The sequence below is a fragment of the Silurus meridionalis genome, chromosome 23, assembly GCF_014805685.1.
Source record: "Silurus meridionalis isolate SWU-2019-XX chromosome 23, ASM1480568v1, whole genome shotgun sequence".
Taxonomy (NCBI): Eukaryota; Metazoa; Chordata; class Actinopteri; order Siluriformes; family Siluridae; genus Silurus; species Silurus meridionalis.
The window spans coordinates 7540793-7552058 of NC_060906.1; the positions used below are offsets into that span (position 1 = coordinate 7540793).

At 37.1% G+C, this 11266-nt stretch overlaps 1 protein-coding gene across 1 annotated transcript in view; it reads right to left on the minus strand.

Annotated features, from left to right (window-relative positions):
* Positions 1–10630, minus strand: part of vsnl1a (visinin-like 1a) — a 37450-nt gene extending 26820 nt beyond the window's left edge. The window contains exons 1-2 of the mRNA XM_046836711.1: positions 10389–10630; positions 5881–6051 (exon numbers count right to left, since the gene is read on the minus strand). Of these exons, the coding sequence (XP_046692667.1) occupies positions 5881–6042 (162 nt within the window). The 5' untranslated portion in view covers positions 6043–6051; positions 10389–10630. The remainder of the gene's footprint in view (positions 1–5880; positions 6052–10388) is intronic.
* Between the last annotated feature and the right edge of the window lie 636 nt (positions 10631–11266).

Consider the following 11266-nt stretch of genomic DNA (forward strand, 5'->3'; position numbering starts at 1 on the left):
TGTTCTTACTCCGGAATTTCATGGAACCACCCAAGGCGTATATCACACATCATACATCACACATCACATATCAAACATATATCCTCCTACAGGTCTACACTCTAAATATATGCTATGCTTTCATGTATGGAAGAAAAGAGGTAGCAAAATTCAATTTTAAATGTTACATGTGCCTGGGCATCTTTTCAGAGAAGGTTTGAAACGGACTTCGCCATGACTGAGTTTGGGCGTGGTCAGGTCAGAATGTCTTCTCAAAACCACACTGACAAATAGATTTGTCACGGAGTATTCATTGGCAACGCACTTTTAAAACTTCAACGCATTAAAACAGACATTTAGAATGCCATTTTGCTACCTTTTTGCTATAGCTTTAGCTCAGAATGCATTTTAAAAATACACACAATTTTGCTACATATATTACATGGCGTTATGATGAAAATGCAATGCATTTAGAACAAATAACATTTAAATTATAATTTTGCTATAATTTCTGCTTGGACATGTTGCACATATCAAATTATTTTGGGTAAAACGTTTTCTTAGAAAGCATCAACATTAGTATGTAATTTACATATTAAAACTACTGTTGAAATGGCAAATGTAAATTATATAATTTCATTTACAATTTTTGCACTAAACTTTGTGTGTATTGCAATGGAAAATGCACATTTAAATAAATAAATACATTGCCATTTTGAACATTGCATTAACGTTTTGAATATTACATTTTAAATAGAATTTTGCTACCTCTATACTTTCATATTCTGGATCTCATAGTTCATAATGGTTCATAATAATCATGCTGCTGTAAATAGTCTGCCTTACTTATTCCAAGCAATACAACAGATCAGGCATCTCAACTTGAGCAGCAGCAGGAGGAAGGCAGCGAGATAAATCTGGAAGCTTGTGGTTGCTTTCGGTGAAACGAACCTGACAAGCGTACTACGAGACACAGGGAAACAATAGCAGCATGCTATTTTTAGGCATTCTGCTTGCGTGTTTCACTTTGCTGAGGTCTAACAAACACACTGTATCAAATGGCACATGTTTACATGCAGGGAGAAAAAAAAAGTAAAATTAAGACAATCTGAAAAATATTTGTTGCCGATGTCGTGTAATCATTTGAACATATGTATAATCAGGATTAAAATTAAATTCTAAGTTGATGACTGGCCGGGCAGCATGTGAGCTTTAGCAGAAAGCTAGAACAGACCACATTTAAGGTTCAAGCTCATCATAGAATGGCAGCTTAATGGTTAAGAAGGTAGGCCCTTGAGCAAGGTTTAACCTTTCACTGCTTAGTTGATACTGTATGTCTACTCTACATTTACACCAAATGCCATAAATGTAGATTCTCTTAAACTAATTTATGTGATGAAAACAAATCAAAACAACAAAAGGTTGTATCCTAAAATGATGTCCAACTAAGCAGCTGTTTTATATGTAACTGACATCAAAAGCCTTCTTATGTATGTGCATGTCTATGTATTTTGCATCGCACTATAGCAAACTCAAATGGCAAATTCTTTGTATGTCATGTTTTTGCACTTAATCCTTTCGGCAATAACCTAAAGAAATTACAGGCTGAAAAACATTCAACTGCATTACCATGTGATTTGCGAGTCTGAATGTGTCTGCAAGAAACTGAGAAGTCTCAGTTTATGGTTCTATGAAATGAATTTACTGTATATCAATTGTATTTAATAGTCCACAGTATTGTGATAAAAAAACTTGAAATCTATATGTATCATAAGTGAACCTGGGTCAAATTTTATAAGTGATGTAGTGGCATTATATGTAGCTATGAAATGGTCTTTTTTAGAGAAAGAGAGGAGAGAAAGGGACCAATTTAGTCAAATTTAGCAAATAGTTCCTACCAAAAATTATGATTATTAAACCGATATGCATCATTTTTACCTTAGTTTTTTGCTTATTAAATTAATTATTTTTTTAAAAGAAGAAAAATTATCTGAAGAAAATGTAATGAGTTCTAAATGTCTGAGACTGGTTCCCTTAAGGTTTCTTCCTCATGCCATCTTTTTTCTTAATGCAGTTGCCACTGGCTCACTCATTAGGTGTAAACATATAAAGAACTTAACACTAAACGTAAACATTCCAACTTATAACCTATTTATCTCTGTAAAGCTGCTCTGAGACAATATCCATTGTTAAATGTTTTATAAAAAATTGAACTGAATCAAATTAAATTTGTAAAAAAAAATGCTCAAAAATGTTCAGAATAGGAATATTATCGCTTGCATTTTTCACGATACTGTAGCAGAAACCTTTCTACAGTACTATACACAATTTCCAATCTTTCATTAATTAATTCGTTAATACTTACAAATGAGTAAATGTACAGTCCTGCTTGAGGGGTGCATGTGGAACAGCTACAGTATGACAGTCATTCCATTCATTTACATTTTGTGACAAAATGTCTCTGCATAGATAATTACAAATTTCTATCACCACTCACTATGCTGTAGTCAACATATCAGAAAGCACACATTCTCTCCTCTCGCTCTCTCTCTCTCTCTCTCTCTCTCTCTCTCTCTCTCTCAGACAGACAACACAACACTTTTCCAGTGATAATGCAAGGTCATCCATTTTCTCACTATCTTTGCCTCTGGATTTTAATAAAACCATCTGTCTGATACACTGTTGCTGGGAAACCCATCAGACAATTGCTAAAAGGGTTAGTGAACAGCAAACTAAATGGCTTTGTGGGCAAAGCTGATATAACAGGCACAGTGCTTGCGCAGATGGCTGAACTGATCATTTAGTCCAGTTGTATAATATACGGTCCACACAAACCTATTGGCGAGACATCTGGGTTTGAGATTGAAAGATGAAAATGAGATGAAGGATCAGAATTACAGCTTCATTTCCTGCTATTCACATCAAGATGTGTTAGTAATTAGAAAGACATAGTTGAAACAATGATTGTGAGTAATTGTTCGATTTATTGTTTAACAATTCATTGCTTCAGGTGGAGCTCTGGTGTTAATAAAAGTGGATCAACCAACATGAACAGAGAGCTGTCTACTGGAGAAATGCAAGTGACAGAACCTGAAAAATGGAAAATCTATCAGAATTTTCAGTCAATTCAACAATTAATAAAAAGAAACCACTAGAGTACACATAACCAGACACTGAACAAATCAACAAAGAAAAAGCCAATTACACAATAGACACAAAACCCAGCTAACGTTTGACCAAAGTGATGAAATGGAATGGCCAAATTTTGAAGTAAGAAAGGAAATGCTTATGATGCAAACCTTTGGAGATGAGATCATGGCCTGGACATTGATGGGTGATGTAACTCATGGTGGAAGCAGATACACAGCCAACGCAAGAAATGACTCCACCAGGGGAAAAAGTGTAAGGTTTTAGACTGGCAAAGTCAATCATTAGAATTGAGGCAATGGGGAAACTGAAAGGAGTCCCTTCCTGCCCCCATAAAAAAAAAAAAAAAAAAAAAAAAAAGGACTGGATGAAGATCACAAAGGGAATGTTGGAGTTTGGTGATATTAATGGCTCACCATCTTAATTCAAGTCCTTGTAAGCAAGTCATGACATACAACCAAATTTGTTTAATACATCTTGTTATATCAGGATATAAAAGGGAACATTCTCTTTGTTCTCCTTATAGAACTCTTTGATCCTAATCTCAAATATCTTGGTTGGACAACAAATTGTCCTTGTTGTTCCAATATTTTCAGATTTCAATTTTCATCCAAGACATGGGAGCATTTTTTATTAAACACAACAAAGAAAACTGTACCTGGAAGTTATGCAAAGTGGAGCTGGTGTGGCATCAAAGTACCAAAGTGATGCACAAGCACATGCAGAGAAAACACGCTGGTGTCACAGATGAAGGCAAAACATCAGCATGGTAAGAAAAAAAACGGTATAATCCTCATGTATGGTGTAGTTTAATGAAGTGCTATTGTGTAAACTATTTGTTTGCTAACTTCGGGACAGTCGCACCGGATCTGTTCTGGTGTGATTCACATTGTGCAATCAGCTTGCACTAAATCTAAAAGCAGCAAATAACAGCAGCAGTAAACAAGTACATGTTTAGTCACTGTTCGGGTTTTCAGCGACTGCTTATGCGTTTGTACACCAATGCATAGTTTCTTTCTTTTTTTAATTAAGCCTGTTAGCTGCGTTTCTCCGTTCCAATCTCTTTTTATAGCATTTGTCTACTACAACATTAACTTATCGGTTTTCAAAGGTGATTTACTCCGATTTACTTCAAATGTTTGTATATTTAATGTAAGCATATATCATTTAATTAATAATAATTTAACCTTTATTCGTCCCACAGTGGGGAAATTTCTAGTTTTTTCGCATATCCCAACTCATCTGGAAGCTGGGGTCAGAGCGCAGGGTCAGCCATGGTACGGCGCCCCTGGAGCTGATAGGGTTAAGTGCCTTGCTCAAGGGCTCAACAGTGGTAGCTTGGCTGTGCTGGGGTTCGAACCGCTGACCTTGTGATCAGTAACCCAGTGCCTTAACCACTGGACTACCACTGCCCATACAACATTGAATTCATTATATATTCTAGATGCTTATATTTTCACAACTGAACAAAATGGCAGTGTATTTTTTAAACATTATCAAAATATATTATATAGATTTTTTTAAGCATGGTTTTAAACTTGCCATCTGCAATTATCATTAAAAACAATATAAAATGTTGATTTACACAAATTGCTTCACCTTGCATAATCAAACGTTATTTTTGGGGGATTATTTTTACAGAAAGAAACAACCCAGCACGGGGAAATTCCTTTGAAGGAGAAATCCCCTATGCATTTCTCAACAAGCAGCTACTATAAGCTTTAAAATGTCAACATTAAAGATAGTTAAACTTAATACGTGGCTTTTGTATTTTTTAAAGTACAGTTTTATACATAAAAACTCTAAATTAATGTTTTATATAGTTATAATAAGGAAAACATAAAATATATATTTTTTATATTTATCTGATTAATCAGAAAAGAATCTATATTTGATTATCAAAATATTCGTTAGTTGCTTCCCTAATTTGAATTCATTTTTAAGCTGTTAAAGTTCTAATTCTTTTGGCAGATCGTTTTGCCTCGTTCTACAAAAGTAATAGCCAAAATGTACTGTTTGATTTGTATAAAGATTTCAAGCTCAAGGTTAGTAGAAATGTCTTAAAATAGGCTTATTATTTGGTTATATTGGTTGACTGATTACATAAATTAGAGTATACTGAAAACATTTTCACTTGCTTGGAGATTATTTTTAGTTTGAGTTTATATTTCTGGAAGTGTCTCAGAATATGTGCTGCTCAATCAGTGAAAATCCAAAGCCAGCCTGAACCTAATATTACAGCTCACTTTTTTTTTTCTTGAGTGAGTGATATATAGGGACAAGGAGATACCTAATCATCTTTGGGAGTTTGTATAGTAACCAATGTGGAGAAAGTAAAGCGTTTACTGTGACTATAGATAACTACAGCTAACCAGCTATAATTGTACCTTAAAACAATGGCTTGAGTTTCTTTTGGAACAAAGGAAATGACAGGTTGAACAATAAAGCATTTAAATATAATCTATAATTGCAAATATTACTATGCCATTGTTATTAATATTTCGCCATACTAATGCAATTGTGTTTTGCATTGGATTAGGACACTGTCAAGATTTCTATTTAAAGGTCATCAAAAGGAGAAGACTGGAGGTGAAGCGGCAAAACCCATTTAGGGAACTATTGATGTAGCTTGCAATACCATTATTCTGCCAGAAAGGCACAATAACTAAAAAAAAATCACACAAACTGTAGTTTAACACTTTTACTGGCAAGAGGAAGATCACCTGCCCGAACAATGGAATGTAAAATGCTCACCTTCACATATAACTGCTGAAATTCCTCAAGATTCAGGCGGCCGCTGGGGCAGTCTTTTAGAAAGCCTTTGTACCACTGCTTTAGCTCATGCTCATTAAACTCTGTGCTCTTTACCAGGTCATCCAGCACCTCAGGGGTCAGCTTGCTGTTCTGTTTCCCCATGGTGTCTCTCTAGGAAACAAACCAGAAAAAAAGGTGAATTAATGAATTGTTCCAAAAAAACATATGCCTAATGCTCTCTAATGTGGGGAAATTCATCCTACAATATGGACAAATTCTAATTTAAATAAAAGACATAAATAGTAATTATATCTCTATATATCCATTCTACAATATAAAAGGTAAAGTGAATAACTTTCAGGGTTTATAGTCTTTTTGGCAGCCTGGGCGAAATTTCTATTGTCCCCCCCAATCTTACTCCGCCCTCCCGCCAAAATGCTCCACCCCGACAAATCATTCGCAACCTTTCATAAAAAAACAAGGTTAAACACATTTAATGTTCATTGCAAAATTGCTAGAATTCAAGTATGAAAAAAAAGTACTGCATATTAAACTTCATTAGAACAATAGGTAAATAATTAAAATGAGCGAGGGCAATGTGGTCCATACCTAACAAAACTGATCCGAGAAAGGGCATCTGACAAACTGTAAACAGGATCATGAACACCCAAGATAGCACAAATTGCTGGAAAAGTGAAGGCTGGCTCTCCCAAAAAGGAGTCAGAACAAACAATACCTCACAACCTGCTGTGTATAAAGCTGAGTAGCTTCAGAGCAATCAAAGGGCCCATGCTGACTCCTGACCACCACACAAAGATCCTACAAAAGAACTGTGAACACCAGAACTGGGCCATGGACCAATCAAAGAAGGTGCCCTGGTATGTAGAATCACGTTATTTATTACATGTGAACCACCTTGTAGGAAAAGATGACACCAGGATGCACTATGGACCGACGAGGCAGTGTGATGCTCTGGGTGATGCTCTGCTGAAGAACCTTGTGTGCTGGCATTTACGCAGATGTTACTTTCACACGCACAGCTTACCTAAACATGGTTGCAGTCAAGTAAACACTATTTAATGGCAGCAGCCTCTTTCAGCAGGATAATATAAGAATAATGAATTATATTGAATGAACATTTGTTGCCACCCAGATGAGGTTGGGTTTCCTTTTGTGTCTGGTTCCTTTCAAGCTTTCTTCCAAGTTATGAACCTACAGTATTTATCTCTGTAAAGCAGCTTTGGGACCATGTCTATTTAGAAAAGTGCTACGACTGAATTGAATCATGTTCCCTGACACAAGGCCGCGTTGTTCACACAAGCTCAATGTGTTGATTTGGCCTCCAAATTCCCAAGATCTCAATCTGATCCAGTGTTTATAGGACGTGCTGGTCTGATTCATGGAGGCCCCACATAGTAACTTACAGGACCTAAACAACCTTTTGCTAACGTCCCAGATACCACAGCACTCCTTCACAAGTCTTGTAGAGTCCAAACCTTGATGGACCTACACAATAGTGGACAAGTGGTTTTAATGTTATGGCTGTATATTGTGATTTTGCACACTGACACTATCATTTAAGAGTTTTTTTAACTACAGACAGTGCCTTAGGTATATAGATGAATGAAATGACCCCAAATTTACTGATATGAAATACACATTTGAGGTCCAGCACAAACACATGGTATTTGGTGATTATTGTAGCTACTGAATCATGAATAAAGCGAACTGGAGATGATATCATTAGAAAGATAATTAAGCATACATGTCAAATGTATGTTTGGTGTGATAAACCTAATTAAAGAGCCCTACAACAAAGAACAGAATGAGAAATCAAAATTAATTGGTACTTCGCAATGCCTATAATATGACCGCAGGGAACAATTCTGCATAGAATGTATTCTGGTAAACACCCAGGCGTATGCATGGGCCGAGACTTGCATAGCTTGCATAACAGTTTAGAAAAGACAAGAGTCTTCCAGAAAACATGGTGTAGGTTTGATGGAATGATGGTGCAGATGGCTTTTTTCCGAAACCCCGCAAACACACAAAAATACCAAAATACACATCATAGTTGAAGCCAAATCCATCCACAAATTAGCTGGAATCATCCTCACTGTGTCAGTCTGTTCCAGAGCCTCCATCACAAACGAAAACAAAGGCATCGTTACACACTTTGACAAACAATTAATAATCAAACAGACACTGATAGGGATCAGAGTCAACACTGAAATTGGGAGATTAACAGACTGTAATTCATTTTCTCACACCAGCAATATTTAAATTCATTGCCGAAGAAATGGAGGACTTGGAACCGCACAATTTGTTCATTTTCTTGACTGGAGGTGGATGAAGAATAGGAGTCGTACTCCACTCTAGATTTCACCTCACCACCCATGGCACACTGCTCTGGGAAACGCAAGCTGAGGTCAGAGGTCATGGCTGATGAACACATCACGTAGGAGAACTAGGAGAAAAAAGCCTAATTTGCATTTTGATGACACGATATCTTGACGCCAAACAAGTAACCGAGATCTTTTGAGAATGTTTCTCCTCGCCAGCTTCTCATCGACTCAATGCTTGCCCCAGGGTTTTTTTTGTTTGTTTTTGTTTTGTTTTTGTTGCGACACAGCAAATGTGACTGTGGGGTGTTTACAGTCCTCTCAGCGGCTCTGAATCAGAGTAAAAACAGCACTCCTCTATGAAATATAGTACATGTAATTATCAAAAGGGTTGTTTCCTCAAATTGACCAACATCCTCAATGATTCAGTTATTTTATAGATTATAAAGCACTGGCAGGTGCTTAATGCCGGACAGTCCAGTGTAAAAGCATGACATGATAGGATGGCATTTCAAAATACTCATATTGTTAACATATATATTCATATTAATAGAAAGTAACATTACAAGCACATCCTGACCAGGTGTGTATATCTGTCAAGCATACAGCATACAGGACATAGTGACAAGAACTAAACAGATACCACAACAGCTTGATATTGTGTTTCAATATCATCATTACATGCATTGATTTTATTTTTTTAATAACGTTTCACACATTCTGTAAAAAAAAACTGTAAAACACGCACTCATGTTCTAAAGCACGAGCAAGATTTCCCAGTGATTGAGTTTCTCTTTTAAGAGCAGAGCATTTGCATAAACCATATGTCCACTCCATCCTGTCATGGCGGACCTCGTGCATTCGAAATGATCCTTAAATTTGTACTACATCATGTCTTATTTAGGGACAAATGAAAAATCCTTACAGGTAAAAATATGATCTAAGCGTGACGATTTTGGACTTGAGAACAAAAGTGATCAACCTGCAAATAAATCCCGTTGTCTATTTTCTATTTATTCTACATCAGCTAGACAACAACAAAAAAAAACCCAGCGAGAAGCTTTTTCCTATACTAGGTTGGATCGATCTGTATGAATGATTTTGTCTTTTCAAGCAACGTTTGCTTTTAATGCAGCTACATTAATTGAATTGATCTTTTTTCAATTACACAGAGAGAAAGACAGGCTGTTATCGACAGCCGAGACGAGAGACGGGGGAGAGCGGAGCACATCCCACTCCAGTCCTGTAACATTCACGACCAGATCATGACTAACAATTGGATCTTATGACCACGTCTAAACCTAAAAAAATTAATAAAATCATGCCTGATCATTTACACAGCATTAGATCTGAGGTTATTCAATGCCACACTGCTGACCAGCATTAAGAACGTAATACCAGGACATGTGGAGCTCTCAGTGCTGATTTTCCATATGGTTCCTACAGTATGGATATGGGAATGCATAGTGGAGTGAGAGCTTCACATGGCTTCCTCTTTTTATCATGCTGCACAATTCATTCTTTTTAATGGTTATTTTGATGTTCAAAGACGTTTTTGATCTTTATTTATATGGTTGAGAAGTACTAGTTGATCCCGACAAGCCTGTACATAGTATACGAAGTGTAGAATGAAGGAGGACCTGCTTTACTAGAGGAGATGCAACCACTGAAGCATCCATTATTTCTCTTCTTTCTGCAGTGACCTTGAGGTCCTACAAGAATGGGATCAATATGGATAACTTTTATTGCAGTAGATTGCAATAAAGCCTGTGTTTAAACTCAGCTGTCGTGGCTTTCTGCAGAGGAACTTGACCTCGCATCAGGTTCACCCCTGGACTCCAATCTCATGCACAACAGACAGATAAATTGCAGAATAACATGGGGGGAGACAATTTAGGAGAGTGCAAGCCTTTTCCTATAAGTGGGATACCGACACAAGCCCATAATGTGCTGTGTTGTTTGTGTTGGTTGATGTGCTGGAGGACATGCATCCTGCAGCTTCTGCTGTGATTACAGTTATGTCTCTCAGTGGGCACATGTACGGGTTTCATCTGTGAAAGCGTTCAAACCGGTACAAGTATGTGCACGACGTGAAAAGACTTGCCAGTGCGCGCGCTCCCACCGCAGGTTCAGATCCAGATTCATTATGCAATAAAAATGACTTACCTTTTCCAAGGAGTAGCAGAAATAACTAGGTTTGTTATCCGCTCTAAGCGACACTGTAAGTGTGTGCGTGTGCGTGTGTTTCCAAGCTGAGGAGTTGGATGGGAAAGAAGCCGATGCCGGGATAAGGAGGAGAAAACCGTAAGCGCGCGACGCCGCAGATGAAGTGACGCTAGACGAGAAACTGCCGAACGAGCACGAGCGCTCTCTCTCTCTCTCTCTCTCACACACACACACACACACACACACACACACACACACACTCTCTCTCTCTCTCTCTCTCACACACACACACACACACACACACACACACACACACACACACACACACACACACACACACACACACACACACACACACACTCTCTCTCACACACACACACACTCTCTCTCTCACACACACACACACACACACACTCTCTCTCTCTCTCTCTCTCTCTCTCTCTCTCTCTGTCTCTCTTTTCTTTCTCTCCTGCACGAGCCTGATGTGCTGCTAGAATAATAACACACAATACTACACAACACTATATACAATACAATATCATATACCGTACACATAATATGTAATATACAATACTATATACAATACACAACACAATATACAATACACAAAGCTATATACAATATACAATACCATATACCACATAATATGTAATATACTATACTATATAAAATACACAACACTATATACACTATATAACACTATATACAATACACAACACTATATACAATACACAACACTATATACAACACACAGCACTGTACCATACACAACACCACATACAATACACACAAAATTTTATAGAATACACACAATTATCTACATTTTTACACTCATCTCAATGTTCTCGTAATGAAGCAGGCTTTTGTCTTTATTTGTA